General features: G+C 37.6%; 1 protein-coding gene across 2 annotated transcripts in view; it reads left to right on the top strand.

The window, feature by feature from the left end:
• TJP1 (tight junction protein 1) overlaps window positions 1–20,284 on the top strand; it is a 154,389-nt gene that overhangs the window by 5,424 nt on the left and 128,681 nt on the right. For both annotated transcript variants that reach the window (XM_054388068.1, XM_054388067.1), the window contains exon 2: window positions 5,200–5,329. In XM_054388068.1, coding sequence (XP_054244043.1) covers window positions 5,200–5,329 — 130 coding nt within the window. The remainder of the gene's footprint in view (window positions 1–5,199; window positions 5,330–20,284) is intronic.

The raw sequence follows: 20,284 nt of genomic DNA, 5'->3' as shown, positions 1-20,284 counted from the left end.
GTCCCAACTCTTTCAATCTGTCCTCATAGGAGAGGTGCTCCAGCCCTCTGATCATCCTGGTGGCCCTTCTCTGGACATGTTCCAGCATGTCCATATCCCTCTTGTAATAGGAGCTCCAGAACTGGACACAGTACTCCAGGTGGGGTCTCACCAGAGCTGAGTAGAGGGGGAGAATCACCTGCCTTGACCTGCTGGCCACGCTTCTCTTGATGCAGCCCAGGATCTGGTTGGCTTTCTGGGCTGCAAGTGCACATTGACAGCTCAATGTTGAGCTTCTCATCCACCAGCACCCCCAAGTCCCTCTCCTCAGGGCTGCTTTCTAGCCAGTCACTGCCCAGCCTGTATTTGTGCTTGGGATTGCCTCGACCCAGATGCAGGACCCTGCACTTGGTCTTGTGGAACCTCATGAGGTTGGCTTGTGCCCACCTCTGCAGCCTGTCAAGGTCCCTCTGGATGGCATCCCTTCCCTCCAGCATGTCTGCTGCACCACACAGCTTGGTGTCATCAGCAAACTTGCTGAGGGTGCACTCAATGCCACTATCCATGTCACCAACAAAGATGTTGAGCAAGACTGGTCCCAGGACTGAGCCCTGAGGGACTCCGCTTGTCACTGGCCTCCACTGGGACATGGAGCCATTGACAGCCACTCTTTGGGTGTGGCCATCAAGCCAGTTCCTTATCCATCTCGTGGTCCACCCATCAAACCCATGTGTCACCAGTTTGGAGACCAGGATGTGGTGTGGGACAGCGTCAAAGGCTTTGCTCAGGTGCAGGTCAATGACATCAGTTGCTCGCCCCTCATCTATTAATGTTGTGACCTTGTCATAGAAGGCCCCCAGGTTTGTCAGGCAGGATTTGCCCTTGGTAAACCCATGCTGACTGTACCCAATCACCTCTTCACTATTCTTCTGTCTCAGTAGTGCCTCCAGGAGAATCTGCTCCATGATCTTACCAGGCACAGAGGTGAGACTGAGTGGCCTGTAGTTCCCTGGTTCTTCCTTCTTCCCCTTTTTGAAAATGGGAGTAATAATATGTTCCATCTAATTATATTATGATATTTATTAAGTCATTAACCTTGATGTGATGCTGCACCTTGAAGTCACTGTTGCCTAGTATTTTGTAAGGCTGGCATGTTCATCAGCAGAATACAGATACTGAAAGCTAAAGGTTTTTTGCTCTTTTACAAACTAGAGAAGTAATTCAGAGTCACAGTTATGTAATGTGATATATGATCAGGAACCAGTCAAGGACAATGAAACTGTTGTAAGAATTGTGGGTAATAAATAAGAGCCTTGGGTTCCAGTTGGGATTTACAAAATTATTCAATTTCATTTGACTAAAACTTCTAAAAGTTAATGAATTGAGGTGCCTTAGTTTAGATTCTCATGATGAGCTCCATTAGAAATATGTTGTTTCCAGAATGTTAAACTCATCATTTGAACAAAAATTTCACGTTGAAAGGCACCTGGAATTATTGTTCACTGCCTTCAAAGATCTTGATTCTGTATTCTACATTTTAGAGCTGCAGACTACCTTGAACATGGTGTTCTTGGGCTTCAGTTCAAGAGTACTTAAAGTAGTGGATGATGCAGAGATTTTAAAAGGACTCTTTAAAATTCCTGTGTCTTAACTTGTGATAATTCCTCTATAGCCCTGATGCATATACTACCATCAGAAAGTTAGCAATTAATGTATTAATTTTCTATTCAATAAAAGATGAGATGATTAGATGTAACAAATTTAATAATAATTTTTTTTGAAGTGGAGCGTTCAGATGTCAGAACCATAGAATATTACATTGTAGTTTCTATAGTCATTTAAAAAACAAAAAAGTGTCTGTGATTACAGTGAAGACATTGAAAACACAAATCAAGAATCAAAGTAAGAAGGATTTTAAAAAGTGATTCATTGGATTGTGGAATAATTTAGTTTCAAGTCAAACACTTTGGGCCTTGTCTTACGAATTTGGTCTGAATGAATCTGACACTTGTGTTTTTCTTACAACTTTGTTCTCTTTTGAGATGTATTTCCTATGGGAATTTCTAGTTCTTGAAAGAGTTCGTATTGCAGTACTGCAGTACTGCATGAGTGTTACTGTAAATGAATTAATAGATTCATAGAATTCTTTAGATTGGAAAGGATGTTAAAGATCATCTGGTTCCAACCCTCCTGCCATGGGCAGGGACACCTTCCACTAGACCAGGTTGCTCAAGGCCTCATCCAATCTGGCCTTGAACACTTCAAGGAACTTTGAGCTCTCCCCTTTCATCCTATTGCTGCAAGCCCTTGTATAAAGTCCCTTCCTGGCTCTTTTGTAAGCCCCCTTCAGGTGCTGGAAGGCTGCTCTAAGGTCTCCCAGGAGCCTTCTTTTCTCCAGGCTGACCAGTCCCAACTCTTACAGCTTGTCCTCATAGATGATTCTTGAGAGTATCATGCTGAAGATGGAGTGGAATAGAGCCAAGTCTGTATCAAATCTGTTACTGCTTCTCTTTGCTAAAACTGTAGTACTGAGGTATTGCCAAAGCTGTTATTTAATGTCTTTGCACTTGTCACAGAGTTTCATCAGAGAGTCAGATTCCATAGTTCTGTAAATATTGATGCCTTGCTTCATATCCTTCCTTTGGTGCACAATATAGTGCAGAGTTTCCAGATTCCCAGTGATGACATTGATTGGAATTTTCTTTAGTTGTTTAAAGAATATTTAATTTTCTTACAAAGTCATCTAGAAATTAATGATTTTTAAAATAGTTAAGTAGTATCTTTCAATTATGCTATTGCTTCCCATAAAATGATATTTTGTAAGTTAAATATGTTTTTAAAGTATTTTTCTGAATGTCAGAAGCTAACAAATAGTAGCAGTAGTTTATTCTCCAGAAGAATGAAAATGATAGATGAATTTGAGAGGCATCAAGTTCAGTTTTTTCAAGTGTTTTTAAATCATGGAGTTCCATTAGTTTAGTTTTCTTAAAACTATGTGACTTTTGTTAGGTCATTGTTTTTACTTGTTTTTCTTCCACATAAGGTTTTTCTTATTTCGATTTTTTTTTTAACGAAGGCTTCTCAGTATCAGAAAACAATAAAAGACTTGCAACTTAAAGAAATGCACGTTTATAGGTAAGGCCCTGGAATAAGGGATTTAAAATATAGTTCAAAATGAAGAAAAGCTCAATGCAGCTTAGAACTGCTTAAAAAATTTTCTGTTAAGTATAGAGAAGTCTAATATACCAAGCATTTAATTCACTGGTGGTGCACGTGAAGATTTATTAATCCAAATGATAAGTAATGAAATAGACAAACCTCAAAGATCTTCTGGAGTGATTAAGAATACCTACATCTAACTGCTGAAATAATGTGTCTCTCTGTGGACTCCAGGATCGTCACTTGACATGGACTCAGAACATGTAGAGTTATACACATCTGGATTAACTTTACCAGAGATGTTTGGAGAGCTTGGTGACAGAAGATACATTCTTACAATAGAAATGGGCTGTCACTGTAAATGTTGCTGTCTGTGAAACAAAAGTTGTAACTGAGCAATGTTCTTTATTTGAAAATCTCTCATGGTAATTTTTCAAGACATTTTATCAGAGAAGCTACGGCATGTTTGCAGTTTCTCTTCTGTGAATAAATACGTTACTGTGTCTCAGAATACGTAATTGTACCAAAAAATCTGGTGTGATTGCAGCAGGAAGTTGATAATGTAACTAAAATGTCTGAATATTATAGTTATGTTTTCAGTTAGAAATGTCGATTTAGTTCACAGTTAAAAGTTGGCAGTAAATGAACCCAAGGGGAAGAAACAACTAAACCAAGTTATTGTATTATCAAGAGAACTTACAGTAACCTGTTTATGTGTGTGCATGTGTAAAAAACCCAAAGAACTTGTGCATCTGAAGACAAAATACTGATGTGATAATCACAGTAATTCAACAAAAAATAGAGGGCTTTATATTATAAATTGAACAAGATATTTGGAAAGACCTGTTTTAATTTTTAAGTTTGGCTATTTCAACTTTTTATCCTGACCATGAAGCTGTGTAGACCTAGGAGTCTCACTGATCAAACAGGTGTATTTAGCCTGTGGTTACTGTATTCTGTACTTTGAATTTTGTATTTCAAGTGTTAATGTGGCTCACTCTGTGCAATGTCGGTTTTGGTGATGTGTATCTATAAGACATTTCCATCTTTCTTTTTTTGTAAAAATATTTATATGCATAACAAATTCATTACTTCTAAGCAAAAGAATCTAAAATGTATACTTAATTATTTTTTGTGAGATAAAATCGCTGTAGAGAAAAATACTGAACTGGTGTCCAAAATCTTGGGAAATGCAAAAAAGATGCATATTATATTTCATTTATGGCAGGTTTTGAAGTCTCCTATGACTGAGAAATTATATGAAACAAGTGTAAGTCTGCACATTAATAGTTTTGTGGTTTTAGGCAACTTTTGGTATGCATATTTGCTAGAATGCAGTTTTTCTATTGTGGAGTCAGGCTGCTTGGAGACTGTTTTGCATTTAAAATATTGACCTTGCAATCCTTAATATATTTGGTTAATTGTTAACTCCATTTCTACTCATTGGCAGCTTTCAACAAGCTCCTTGAAATGCTTATTCAAAATATTGTAGTTATGTTCTCCCCTTAGGATGATGTGTAGACTATGGTGTGATGAAAGATTTTGTAAAGTGTAATTCCTTAATATATTACGCCTATAACTTTAACAGAACCTGTTCATCATTATTTATTGCCAGAGTAGCTGAAGTGCCATTAGCACTGAAACTGGAAAAGGTCAAAAGCCAAATACTGCCAGGCTATACTGATTTAACTGACAGCCATCAACATGTATCACAGGACCCCATTTTTCACCAAATTAAGAGATGAATACATTCTTTCTAATATTTTAGAAGTTAAATATATTTTTCTCTAATATTTTTTAAATACTTCTCACTTTTGTACAAAAATGAAAACTACATAATATTGTTAACTAAATCTGCAAGCAGTGGTGGACTTGATGGGAGTTAGAGATTTTTGTGGTCTTATTTTGGCATTTGCTGATTGAAAAGCAAAGCTTGGCATGGAGTTCCTTCTTTGTATAGCATGACAATGGTTTTTCGTTTGTAAATTTTTTACTTTAAGCAAATGTATTTAATGAAAACATATGTTCTTTGTCTGATATGTGGTTCTTTTTGCTTGGCAGGGTAACTCCTTCTGAAAATCCCAATGGTGCTACCTGTAGTGTAAGTCAGGGAAAGCCCTCTTTAAGAAGAATAAAAGGGAGAATACATAGAAGCAAAAGTCTCGATAGCATTGATTTCTGTGAATTCACTGTAAGTACCATATCTTTTACATTTATCCTACTTGCTTTTATGAAAATCTTGCTAATGGGGCAGGTGTTCCTTTTGCATTGAATTTCTCTCTTTATCAGAATTAGAAAAGGTATTGATATACTTGCAGTTCTACACTGCAAAATGTTGGAGAACAGAGATGTTGTTTGTACTATTAGTGGTGCATAACCAGGCTTTTGTTCTTCAGCAACCATTAGATAAAAATTTTGATGTCAAATTTTAATATCACCTGCATAAAATGAAGAAATTAACACAAAATGGCGTATATACAAAAAATGAAATATATTTTCAAATTCTGGTTTCATATTTATATCTTGGAAGTTGCCTTTAAAGTAAAATAGATATTTCTTATAAACCCTACAAAATTATTTTAGTTGCGTATGGCTATAAGACAGTACTGGAAAAAGAAAGAAATGTTCCTAAAAACTGTGTGTGCTTCTGGTACTTAAATGCTAGTATGACAGATGATATCTTCCTGCAGGTATATTCTTGATTTCTGGTTAGGGTGTAGATACGTTTGTCTTACGTTTTGAGAAAACCTGATGTAATCGTGATTGTAAAGTATTTGTGTAGATGATGCTTTAGAGATCTTCCTGAACTGAGAGAGAAAAATGGAAAAGTTTTTTTGCACTATGTTTAATTCAGAAAGAGTTGTTTATGTACAGATGGTGGAAGAAAGGTATTGCTGATGTGAAAGTGTTTGGGATGTGGAGGTAAATTTCCTGCTATTTATACTGTTAACAAAATATTAGGATTAGTCTGAAAGGCAGGATATTTTCAAAAACTCTGTACTGCAAAACCATTGAAAACTACACCTCTCAACTAACTGGGAGGAAATTTTGCCAAAACAAACGATGTTCTGATAAATGAATACCATGTAGTTTTGAAGAGTATGTCCTGTCTGTGAAAAGTGCAGCTCTGTAGTGATATGGAGATGCTGTCTGGCATTAGATGGTAATATAAACAATGTAACTAAAAATGTTCAGATGCAATTTGGGAAAACATCTTTACAGCAAATCCATAGTTTAAGTATGTTGCATCATTCAGTGTGACGTTTTTTACGTATGATACAAGTAGCATAACTGGGTGTTTTCCCTCAGACTGTTGTTTCTGATTACAAAGTTTTGTCTGGTATATTTGGGACAAAGCTTGTGTTTTGTTGTTTAAGAAGTAATTAAATTAGTAGCAAGGATTTATGATTTAGTGTATTTTATGGTGTCTAGATACTTCTAGCAGTGTGTTAGTACTGCAAAGCTGGATCCCATAGCTGGGGAAACACATGCAGTTATCCTGTGCTCAGTGCCATGCTGGCTCCAACTCACACTGCCCAGTTTAACACTGGTTTTGGCGTGTCTTGGCAAACTCTTGTGGTAGCAGTGGTATCAGTGTAATCATTACCTTACTGAAGGTTTAAAACTCCCTTAGGGAACAAGATTACTGAAACAATAATTTTAGCTTGTGCTACGTGGGTCTTCATCTGTGTGGTCCTATTAAGGAGTTTTATCTAAATCTGTCTCTACTCTTGGGGCCTTCAAAGAAAAAGCGGTTATAGCCAACGGTAAAAAGAATTTCTTGCATGCCATAGAACCTTTTGCAAAGAGATTTGAGACAGATAATAAATGGGCATGGCTGTATCTGTAGCTTGTGAATGTGTGGAGTGTGTACTTGTATATGTATAAATTCATACATTAATAGCTAAATATTGATCATTTGGATCAGGAAAGGAAGCTCTCATTTCATTCTGATGTCTCATGTTGAAGGATGATACAAGTTTGGTTAAGTATAGAAATCACAGCTACAAGTATGGATTTTCGTGCTGCTGAATAATTTAGAATCACACTGACATATTTCTTAATATTGTATAATGGTACTTTTATTGTTTTAGATTTGTGATTAAAATAGATCTAAAGAAATAATTGAGGTAATTAGCATGCTTAAATCTTTCCAGAGTGCTTCCAGAACTAAATGATTTCATGTTAAGCATGTTTTTCTTTTAGACGGTTCAAGCACTGGCATATAGAATAAAACAGAAAAAAGATTTAGAAGTGAGAAATTTTCATACACAATGAGGGCAAAGAGCTTTTTAAAGCTTTCTGTTTACAACTGTTTTTTATTGGAGCATATCCATTTTATGTACAACAAAGATGAAAGACTTCATATTTAAATATGTGGATAACTTGTATGCAGACAAAAGTGAACTGTAGATTTTCTTCATCATGTAATGAGATTGACATCCATTAATAATTCTGAAGAGTCTGGATATCACTTTAAAATAAGTAATGCCTGTGTGCATCCCAAGCTGATCCTTTTTGTACCTATTGCTCCTTGCTACAAAGGAAAAATCTTACTAAGGACAAATCCTGACAGCAGAAAGATGTGAAAATTGTTATGCTTTCTCTGCTCCAAGTGTGATGAAATGTGTCCCCAGTGGGAAAGTTCTGGAATTCATTGCAATATGGGCATACAAAAACCCAATAGATAAAAGTACTGTATTTACTACATAACTGTGTTTTGCACTGAAACAAACTCTGGCTTTGCACAAGCTATTGTGTATAGCAGAAGCACTTCTGAGCACTTTTGTCAAACTAGGCATTGTGTAAACACGAAGAGTTTACTTTCAAGGACCTTACAATCTTTTTATAAAAATAGGTAAGATGTTGCTAACCTTTGGTTCTTTAGCTGCATGTGTCTCTCAAGCTGTTCAAGTACTGCACTGGTGCTAGGGCTTCTGAAGGGCATACTAGCATGCAGGTGCATTTTGAGACAGCCCTATGTGATAGAGCACTGGGGCTGCTGAGGAGTTGTCATGATCTGTGTTTAAACTGCCTTGAGAGTCTAAACAGGCTGGAGATGTGTGAATGGATTTTGTGGTGGCCGATCGTTTGACAGGTTTTGTACATTGCTCATGGCACTACAACCACTCACCACCTCTACAATGCATAGATGCAAAGGAATTGTTCCCTTCTCTCCCTGTGAGAGAGAGATGTTGTTTTGTGGGAATGACAGCAAGGGAGAGTTTGAAAGCTCATCTAATGAACTTTAATGGTGATGGAATGCCTAAGATACCTTCTTTTTAGTTTTTAGTGTTGTAATTCTGATTGGACTTGAGATGTTGCTAAAATCAGCATCTTGAAAATTGTATACTTAAAAGAATATGGCTAAAATCAGTCTGTGGAAGAAGGAGCTCTCCTTGGAAATTAGAGCACTGCAGTTATTTACAATATGAACAAGTCCAGTACTGCATATTTTCTGGAGGCAGCTGGTGCTAGCCTGCTTTCAATAGACACTTACACAGCAAGTTTTCAGTTAACCTCCAGTCATAGCAAGACAGTTAATCTCTAATTTTCTTCCACTTGCATCAGGGAGGTATTCCAAGGAATAGTTTTGCAAAATATTATAGAAATGTTGAGTTGTTGTTTGTTTGGGTTTTAATTTTTTCCTTTGTTTATCTCTTCCCCACTCTGTTCTTTTCCAGTCCTACCTTTTCCAGATGCATTGTTTTGTGTCTTTGTGCTATGTACGGACAGTGAATTTGGGTAGAATCACTGTGTTCCATAGCTTTAGAGGTCAGTGGATGTGAGGCAGCAAAATACAAAAGTAACACAGTAGGGTCAGAGATAACCCAAAATAGGAGCAAAGAGACAACTAAGTACAAAGAGCAGTCTGAATATCAAAGCACTGTGGAATGTATGACAAAATGGAAGGGCCAACAAAGGAAGAGATAATCAGAAAGTGAGAGTTAGCTAACACGATTGCTGGTTTTAGATAGGGCATGCATATGTTCACCTATAATGTTAATTTTTAGTTCACTGTAGTATTCTGTCATTGAATGGGTATGATATCTTAAAATGCTTCCTTGTAGAGGAGATGTAGATACTCTGTATTTCTTTACTTGCTTGCCTGCTCTCATTAGCAGAATGGAGTGATTGACCTCACTTGCTCCCTGTGGGGATGTGTGTGCCCAGCATGCTCCATGTGCAAGGAAAAGCATGTGCACCAGAGTGCTCTGAAAGCAGATGTGTCTGAAAGCAGATGATTTTGTTGTGGCTGTTGTTACTAGGAGTTTCACCTGCTTTATAATTTGTAGTAAAGTTTCAAGGCTGTTTAGAAGCTTTAGTGATTAACTGTCATGGATGTTTGTGATGACATCCTTATTTCACTTCCCTAGTATCCTTGCTAGGTTTTAAAAGTATATGGCAGGCTGAAGAACTGTTCAATGTTCTTACCAGTACATTGGCTAATTGTTGCTGTGATTAGCCCCAGTCCCATTAGTGGAAATATCTGGTTATCAGAACAGGATATTGTGCCATACAGCTTAACTAGTCTGTAGGGCATATTGCCGAGCAAGGCAATCCAGTCTGTACTGAAGAGCATGGATTTATTGCAGTTTCTATTTCATTAAATCTAACCCAAACTCATCTTCTGTTTGAATTATCTTATAAGTGGCTTCTGAGGTGGTAGATATTATTCTATGGTTTGATTTTTTAAAATAAAATAGTTGTGATTTTATACTTCCATTTGTCCAGATTTTTCCTGCAGAGTACTTTTATTTTGAATATGTGTCTATAAACTAGTATAATGATAAATAACACAAATTATATGTGTCAGAGTTATTTCTTAGGATGGAGGTGTAAGAACACTGACATTCCTTACAAAGTCCTGCAGGTATTTTGATCATCTCTGTAAACGTGGAAGGAAGAATTCATTAGCACAGCTGGAGTCTTGTGGATGCCCTTAATTTGTTACTGTTCAGAGAAGTGTGGTGGTTATGCAGCTGTTTCTGAGGATTAAATCCTCTATAGTAGGTTAGACTTGCTTCACAAAATTGTTGTTGTACTGTGACACCTTTATAATAATTATAATTCCATTTATTGATTGATATATGAACACAACACTGACCGTATACAGTAGAGCTGGTTTTGACCACTTTGTTTTACCTAAGGTAGTTAAAATGAATTAAAAGTTTTATTTGACTGATTAACATGTTTTACAGTTAGTTGAAGTACTTTACATCTTTCTTTTGTATTTCATTGATTGAGTACATAGACTGCAATGCAGAAAAATGTGTATTACTGGTTTTAACCTACATAGTAGTTTTAAATGCAAAGAAGTTCTGGATTTATTTTTTTTGGGGAAAAAAAGGAGAAAAAAGCATCTGCAAGATAGTACTGATAGAAAAGAAAAAACTTGGCTTTTAATCCAAGATGGCAATTCCTCTGGGAAAGAAGTATATTTTCAGCCTTGTTTATTCTATCATCTTGCATTTTATGTTAAAACAAATCCAAAGTTTTATCTAGGAAATATTCTAAATGTGGATGCAAATTATTAAATCTTAGGCATAATACTAGGTGAAGCTTATGCAGCTTTAAGATTATCCTAAGAATTCTAACCACAAATGAATAAATAATTTAATTTACGAAATTTTTACTAAATTTTAAATTATGATTAACCTTGATTTGTGTTTCTGAATTGATTCAGGCTGATTGATTTCTGTTTCGGAACAAAATTCATCACTGCAGTTTAAATGCCAGGGATATTAATGCCATAGTAGTTATTATACCAGCGAAAGGATTTACATTAGATTTGATTAGGAATGTATTTTTGAATGAGTACATTTTTTAGCTTGCATTTATTTTTTTTTCAGAATGGCATGAATTAGGGCAGACAGAGTTGAACTGAAATACTCTTTGGCATTTGTTAGAGTAATACCTGGTTGATTACTTCAGCACCATGATACTCAGTGTATGATTGTGACTTGTTGGAAGGTGTGTAGGCTATCATCTGCTTTGTCTTTAATATAATATCAGATCCCTTTTGTGTGGCTGTATAGGATACTAATATAGTGCATTGAGTCTCAATATTACAGTGCACATGTATTTACCTTCCAGTGAATTGAAGCCTCAAGCAGAGTGAAGGTCCAATTGTTTGTCCTTCAACTAGTGCATGGATCCAGGGAAGCAGAGAGGCAATTAAAAATGACTGCTGTCTCTGTTGTTGAGATGCCTCTAAGCTCCCTTGAGTGTCTTAATTTCTGAACTGGATTCTATATGCATCCACATGATGATCAATGTTGTATTAAAGTAGTTTGATGGGATGACTCAGGAAAAATAGCCTTTGTGTAAGTGTAAGCTTCTTTAGGTAAATGCTAATTTTTTTTTGTGAAAACCAAGGTTTCTTAGTATAGATTATGTACTGTAACATTTTGTTAAGCATTACATATTTGTATAGTAAAATAATTTTGTGTGAGTGAATCTAAATTGTCTCTAAGTGCATTTCTCTCATACCAGAAATTCTTCATTAATACATTTCTAGAGCAGAAGTACAGATTGTATTTCTCAGTCTATTTTCCTGGTATTGATAGATTTTATTTGTTTGACCTTTCTCCATTGTTGTGCTCAGAGACTGGTTATATATGAGGAAACAAAGACTGCAACAATTGCTGTTGCAGGCTCTCACCCTTGTGCTTAAAAATAGCAAATAATAGGAGTGTCAGTATGAATGGCTTTTCAAGTATATGACTAGAATGTATAAGCTGAGAATTCTAGTACCATGTCTGGTTTAATATTTTTATTAGGTTCTTGGGCTTTTGGTTTTGATGTTTTTTCCAATTTTCTGTCCTTGGCAGAACTGTTTAACCTCAGAAATTAGAATTTTTGAGTGATTAATTACAGTGGTCTTTAAAATTTGATTTCTATTATTATAAAAACATACATGCTCCTTTTGTTCTCAAAAATGGCTTGCAATTTTCTGGCATGAAATATATGTCTAAATGTGGACACTATTGGCCAGTCTGAAAAGATACAGTAATTTCAAGGAAATAATAATGATCCTACAATGCAAGTACAGCCACCCTCAGAATGCAGTGTTCTGTGGGGGCAGAAATATTTCTTGCTAGTTTTTCCGTTGAAAGAATTGAAATGTTTCCCATGACCTTCAGAAACTTCAGTTTCTGTTAGTGTCTCAGAAACAGGATCCCTCGGTCTGTGCCTGGCAGTACCGCAGGTTAAGGATGAAAATACTAGTGTTTCCCACACATTTAAAACTCCTTTGTGCACTGAAATGTGCAGAAGAATATTTCTTCCTGAAATATGAGAATATATCTAAGTGAAAGAGTATCTTCAGTAACGAGATTTTCACTAAGTGGGATTCTGTTGAAGTACTCAGTTGGTATTGTCACCAAGCAGCACTTCAGTCAGGCCATCGTAGTATGGAAGTACTTCCAGAGTGTTCCAGGGGGACAGGTACAGATTAATTTGTAAATCATTTAGATAGTGTCTGCAAATGTTGCAGTCACGCTCAGTTTTGGTTTCATAGATTCATAGAATACTAGGTTGGAAGGGGCCTCAAGGATCATCTAGTACAACTTTGCAGGGTAAGAATATAGTTTAAATGACATGGCCCAGCACCCTGTCAAGCTGAGCTTTGGAACTGTCTAGTGTAGGGGAATCCACCACCTCTATTGGGAGTTTATTCCAGTGTATAATAGTTCGAATGGTGATTTTTTTTTTTCTGGCATCCAGTCCAAATCTCCCCAGTAGCAACTTGTACCCATTGCCTCTTGTCTTTATCATGTGACTCTTTGTAAAAAGGGAGTCTCCCTCATCATGACAGCTGCCCTTTAGGTACTTGCCCATGGTTATGAGGTCTCTCCTAAACCTTCACTTCTCAAGGCTGAACAAAACCAGTTCTCTCAGCTTTCCTTCATGACAGGTCTTCAGTCCTCTGATCATTCTTGTGGCTCTTCTCTGGACCCTTTCCAGCCTGTCCACATCCTTCTTGTATAGCAGGGACCAAAACTGTACACAGCATTCAAGGTGCAGCCTGACCAGCGCTGAGTAGAGTGGGAGAATGACATCTTTATCCCTGCTTGTGATACTCTTATTAATGCAGCTCAGCATCCTGTTGACTTTCTTTGCCACTGCAGCACACTGTTCACTCATGTTGAGCCTTTTGTCCACCAAGACCCGCAGGTCCTTTTCCACAGTGCTGCTCTCAAGCCGGGTAGCTCTCAATCTGAGCTGCATTCCTGGGTTATGTGTTCCCAGGTGCAAGACCCTACATTTGGCCTCATTAAACTTCATAAAGTTCCTTCTTGCCCAGACGTCCAGCCTGTCAAGATCTTCCTGGAGGGTGGCTTTCCTTTTTGGCGTGTCAACTTCACAGAATCACAGGTCTGGGTTGGAAGGGAACTCCAAAGGTTGTCTAGTCCAACCCCCTCTGCATTAAGCAGGGACATCGTCAAATAGATCAGGTTGCCCAGATTCTTGTCGAGCCTCACCTTGAATATCTCCAGGGATGGGAGCCCAACCACCTCTCTGGGCAACCTGTTCCAGTGTTCCACTACCCACTTTTGTGTCATCAGCAAACTTCATCAGGGTGCTCTTAATTCCAATATCTAAATCATTAATGAAGATCCTAAACAGCATTGGGCCCTATATTGAGCCCTGGGGAACCCCACTAGTGACAGGTTGCCAGTCTGAGAAAGAGCTAATTATTGCCATCCTCTGGATATGGCCTGTCAGTCAGTTCCCCACTCACTGCACAGACCACTTGTCTGAGTTGTAGCGTGTCAGTTTCTCAAGGAAGAGGCTGTGGGAGACTGTATGGAGAGCCTTGGAGAGATCCAGGTAGACAATGTCCACTGCTCGCTGAGCATGTCACCTTATCATAGAAGGCAATCAGGTTTGTCAAGCACAGCCTGCCCCTGGTGAATCCATGTTGGCTTTTCCCCCATCATTTCTTCAGCTTACTTGTAATAGTCCCCAGGAGGATTTGCTCCGTAACTTTCCCAGAGATCCATGTTAGGCTGTTTTGTAAACAGAGGTGACATTAGCCTTCTTCCAGTCTTCAGGCACATCTCCCAGCCTCCCTGATTTTTCATATATTATGGAGAGTGGCGTCACAACGACATCGGCCAGTTCCTTTAAAAAACCCTCAGGTGGATGGCGTCTGGGCCCATCGATTTGTACAGGTCAAGATCTTATCATAGTTGATGTACCAACTTTTCCTTCACTGATGGCAGGTCTATGTCTGTATCAGTCTAGATTTTTGTTCCTGTGACCTGTGTCCCAGCAGTGCTGGTAAAAACAGAGGTGAAGGAGGTGTTGAGGACCTCTGCCTTTTCAGCATTATTGGTGACTAGTTCACCTCTCCTGTTCAATAGTGGGCTTGATAAGCCCCAAAACACACTTAAACAGTAAGTGAGAAGCTGAGAGGCAAGCTGGGCAAGATCTTGAAATACATTTGGCCGCATTAGAAGGTCTTTCAAATTATTTTTTTCTGAAGTGACAATAGAAGAAATAGCGATCAAAGAGCTCCGTAACTGTGACTTAGATACTCCAGTCAGAACTGCTACCAGAACACTCTCACACAACACTGGGGTATATTTCTTTCTTTACATTTTGGAGAAGGTCTTTATACTTATACAGAGATGAGAATATAGTGCGAGTTCCTGAGCAGCTGCAAAATACCTCTTTTTAAACTCAGCCGTGCTCAAGGTTATCTGCCACTATCCAGATGCTGTTGTGCATATCTGTCTATATAAATTATATTTTAAAAAGTGTATTATATATATGCATCCATGCACGCACATTGCATCTAATATATAACATTTTACTGGTAAGGTCACTTTTTGTCAGCATGTTCTCTACATGAATTGTAGAGTTTTGTTGACTAAACTCTACCTGTCAAATTATACTGTCTCTGCCAGTAGCAAGCATCTCCAAGAGCAGGGCCTGACCCTAAACAGGCGGTCCTTCAACAGCAGTTGCAAAATGTCACCATCACCCTGTCAAGTCTGCCTTTACCAACACTTTTTCTTTGCTCTGTAGAAGTCCCAAATGGATGCTCAGGAACACGTCATTTATCACTTCAGTAAAAATACTGCCTTTTTAAACACTCTTTTGCCATTCCAAATAATTTTCCACCAAACCCTTTCCCCATTCTTGCTATTTGAATGGTTGAAGAGTGTGGCCAGGCAGGGAGCAAAGGAATTTGCCTTTAACAGATGGTTTATTTTAAGAGGATGCAGCAGTACTAATGTAGAAGAATTGAGAGGATACTCTCAGCAGTCAAAAAAGATTTTGAAATATGAGCTGTAGCATAAGGTTTTGCTGCAGTCATTAGAAAAAAGAGTAAAAAGAAAGAAAATATTTTTAAAATAATGGAAATATATTTCTATGTATTGAAAATTTAAAATGCAGCACATTCTACCCAACATCCAACCTAAATGCAGAATAGAACAAGATTGATTGTGAGCACCTTGGAATTCAGACTGCATGAATTTGCAAAAATGTCGCAAACTTCTAGGAGAATGTTGGTATTTTTTAGTGCAAAGAAATTTTTATTTTTGAAGTCTGGGGCTGTGATGGAAAACAAATTGTAAGTTGTGCTTAAAACGAAAAAAGAGTTAGAATGCATTAGTGGAACAGGGCAGTTGGTGGGGGCTGGCAGCAACAAAGACACTTTTTGCTTGCAGAGATTCTGGTTTCTTTTGGCACAGATGTCCTTTTTGTCCTCTGGCACAGTTTTCCTTGATTTTTCAAAGAAATATTGGATGTTTGTTGCCCTTCTATATCTAAGAAGAGCAGCTCGCTTCTCCCACTGGTATAATATGCCTTTGCTTATTGCTCTGCAGTATTCCGTGAGGGAGCATACAGGACTGGATAACCTCTAAAGAGCAGCTGCCTTTGGATATTTGGCACTGTTATTAGCAATATACTATTGGGATCACAGGCTCCTGTAATAAATTTAGCAATCTTGGCTTCACTATTGTTATACTTATCTAGCACCCCCTCAGAGCTAGAGAATTTGAAATGTACATATCCTATTCTCACTGTGGTGAATGGCACTGCATGAATAGGAAGCAAATAGTGTTGGTATTTTTATGAAGATTTGACATTTAACTTCTGATTTCTACTGACTTCCTCTAGCTGTATACTGTGTTGCATTTCATTGTCCTTGAGGGCAGCCCAGGGGAAGGGGACTGAAAGGTTATTAAAGAGAAAGAAGGGGAAAAATCAACAAGGAGAAGATATGCTCAAATGTTCAGAAATGAGAGAGTGCTTTCTGAACCTGCTCTGAAGGTAAGTTAGGAACAGACTATTCAAGTCTGAGCAATATACTTTTCAGTGGGGTTTCTTGCAGTTCTTCAGATGAAGTATCTGAATACTCTATTGTGATGTGGAAATTATACAACATAACCTAACTACAAACATGGTTAATTTACTTCCCCTCTTAGGAAGCCAGTGTGTCTTATTCTTTGACCTGGCTTGGACATACGTAGAACAAGATGATAATTGATTCATGTACATCAAACTTGAATGCAGTTTAACGCACTTCAGCTGCACATTTTCAGGTGTATTTTTTACCTGTTAACAGTTAAACACTGCTTTGTGAAATCGTGATTAATTTCCTCTAACGTGATAGGGATGTCAGCTCCCAAATGGACAGTCCCTCAACAGCTTGAAAGCTGTGCAAAGATTTTTCACAATTTATAAAAGGATATGAGGTCTGTATTATTTAATTCTTAAATGTGTGATTGCTGCAAAACTTGTTTCACCAAATTAGCCAAATTCACCTTCCTTGGTTATCTACCAGTGCTTGCATAACCGGAGAAATACATGGCTTTTCCTTTGTCTAGGCAGAAGGTAATGTAGGGGTGGCCTAAATCTGGCTTTTGCATATTGCACCACCTTTCTAAAAGATCTTTCCAGTAACTGCAGGCAGTTTTTTCTCTACAGCAGCAGTTTTGGGCAGTATAACAAAATAGCTTTGAATACCTGGATGATTGCTACAGGATCAAGTACTTAAAAAGCAGTAGCAATCCAGGGATACAAGCATCCAGAGCTGCCATGCCCTCATTTCTCTACTTTGTTAGCAGTTCTTCTCTATGTTCACAGGCAAACTAGAATGAGGTCAGACACGTGCCCAGAAATGCGATGCTTCAATCCAAAAGTTTTGCAAACAATACTTTGTAATCTCATATTTGCATTATTAATCTCCTCTGAAGTATCTCTTTACATGTATTCAGATCTTCACTGCATTCTGTGAAGGAATCTTGGGACTTTAAAATGGGTGCACAAAGAAATACAATTTGGGATGGAAAAGAGACAAATTTTTAGAACAAGTGCAAAACCAGGAAGATAATGGATGAGTCAGGAGGATTTGTTGGACTTGTTCCCAAACACCTAATATTCCCTGACAGGAGCTTCATTTTCTCTTCTACCACTGCAAACTTTTCCATTTAAGATAATGCTTAGAATAGTACCTACAGTCTGTGGAGTGCTCACAAAAGTGGCAATGCGCAGTTTGCAGTGTTATACATCTTCTGCTGATATTTACTGCCTTGTGAAGATACACCAGTACAGGCAGCAATTGCAAGTATAAGTCATCAGCAAAGTGTTTTAAGAAGCTCCCTATCAGCAGAAGTCCTTCTTACAAACTTTCTGATTCTGCTGATAATCTGGGGGCTTCAGTATGGAGTCTGTGTACTTTTCAGACCATACATTTAGAAAGCATCTGCAATAAACAGATGAGACTAAGAGGTTATGTAGATTTAGGGTCAGGCATTAGGTGTCCTTGACTAGATCATGACTTCCCAAAAGACCTACTGAAGATCTGCAGTTTTATTTTGTTCTTTAATGATTTTCCTTCCTTGGAGGTTGCTGTGGTTTTACATGAACGTTTACACAGCTTGTCTTCTGTTTCTTCTTTTAATTTTCCATCTTTTGTAGTTCTTATTATTTGTACTGCAATAGTATGTAGTGTACACTGTTAGCTTCAGAGTCCCACTGTACCAGATGTTCTACAAACACAGGACAAGGTTAAATTCTCTAGACATCAAATATGTTAAAAAAAATAGTGCAGGTATTAATTAAAATTAATACATTACAGATGGTTTATCACCAGTTATAGTTTGGTTCCCTTAATTTTATCTAAATCAAGGCACTGCATTTAACTCTTTTCAGTGTTTGCTCTTTTACCTCTTCACTTGGATGCAAATGTCCTAAAATATTAAGTATTTAGCAAATTGAGTTGTCCTGAAAATACTTTTTGTCAGGGTCTACAGTTACACTGACTTGACACCCATACAACTTCTTCTGCTCTAATTAAAATTGGAAGTGAATGTTTAGTATCCCATCATTGAGGAAAACCATGTCTAAGGGTGTTAGTATGGAGCTCATTGAAATAAGGGACTGTTGGCAGACAAGATAAGTGTGGAAACAAATATGCTGTAGGTGGACAAATGTGGAGAAACTTAACCAGTGCATTTTCAACCACATAGCCTGGAACGTTTATTTAAAGGCTGTATGTTCTTAGTAGGAATGAAAGAAAATTTCTAAGAGTATTAGTTGTCATAATTTAGTTTGTTTCCTACTGTGATATCAGAGGAGAGAACAGTCTATTTTAAATTTAATCCTAAGTCTGACACATAGGTTTTATACTCCCTGGCTAATCATATAATCATTTTGGTTGGAAAAGACCTTAAGGATCATTTAGTCCAACTATTATCTAACTCTACCAAGTCTAGTGCTAAACCATGTCATTTGGCATCACATCTGTGTGTCCTTTAAACACTTCCAATGGGATGGTGATTCAGCCACCTTCCTGTGGAGCCTATCCAAGTTTTTTGATAACCCTTTTAGTGAAGAAGTTTTTTCTAATATCCAATCTAAATGTCTCCTGGTACAACTTGAGGCCATTTCCTATTGGTCTGTCACTTGCTACTATGGAGAAGAGACCAACATCTGCCTCTCTAAAATATCTTTTCAGGCAGTTGTAGAGAGCCGGAAGATCTCCCCTCAGTCCTTCTCTCCAGACTAAACAATCCCAGCTCCTTCAGACTTTCCTCATAAGGCCTGTTCTCCAGAACCTAATGAATGGGCCTGATGTTGGTAGAGCTTCAGGTACCACCTAACTAAATGGTAATTGTTTCTAAACATTACCAATGGAGATGCTCAACATTAATAAGAGTTGTCATCTTAGAACTATTCTTATTAGATATACCTGTGGGGGATGGGGGAAAAAAATAAGTCTCGCACCAGGAAAGTTTCTGGTGCCTTTCTGTTTGAAGAGTTGCTAAGAAACATGGAGAAAAATACCACATGTATGTTGGAATTCTATTAAAGTTTACCTGGCATTCAGAGAAACGTGCTAGATAAACTGTCTTGTAGACTTAAGTCAAAAGTGGGCAATAATTACCTTGCTGCTTATGAGTAGAAGCTTGAAGAACTACCAAAATTACAGAGCTTCCAGTCTAGTCAAGATTTCTCTGTGTGTACCCCACCCTTCCTGCAGACAAACAGATAATTTCTAATTGTACTGAGAAGGAAAGACAATTTTTTGCCTTGCAGCATATATAAAAATTATAAAATGAATGTAGGGACGTATACCTAATTGAATGGAATCTAAAAACTGTTCAGGTCTTCCTCTTTGTTAACACAATCCATTTTCACAGTCATTTTATGAAAAACACCAGTAGGGTGCACAGTTGTGCCACACAATGGTCTGGTGTTGCCATTTGCTGTCGTTTTAGTTCAACCATTTTTATGTATGTGGTGTGGGTTTTTTTAGGTTGTGCTTCCTAGGTAAGATTTTAATTCGTCCCTCCCTCATAACTATGGGAACATCTTTAGAACTCGGTAATAGTCTATATCAAATAAGAAAGGGGAAAAAATTGTCAGACCTGAAAAAATGTGAAAGAAACCCGAATGCCCAAATGCTATGCCTTTTAACTTATGACTCACAGTTCTGACAGACTGTATTTGGCAGCATTTGTGGTATTTTTGGTATATTTGTGGAAGCCCACAATAGTGGGTTTTGTCATCCTTTGTATTCAATAATTCAACACAGATTTTAGTCTTTTAAATTGTTAGAGTCCTTTTGAGATCTTTTCAGGAGTGAGAGTTAGCTTTGAATTACTTGAAAAGTATTATT

The sequence above is a fragment of the Indicator indicator genome, chromosome 16, assembly GCF_027791375.1.
Source record: "Indicator indicator isolate 239-I01 chromosome 16, UM_Iind_1.1, whole genome shotgun sequence".
Taxonomy (NCBI): domain Eukaryota; kingdom Metazoa; phylum Chordata; class Aves; order Piciformes; family Indicatoridae; genus Indicator; species Indicator indicator.
This window is presented reverse-complemented; position numbering and strand designations above follow the sequence as displayed.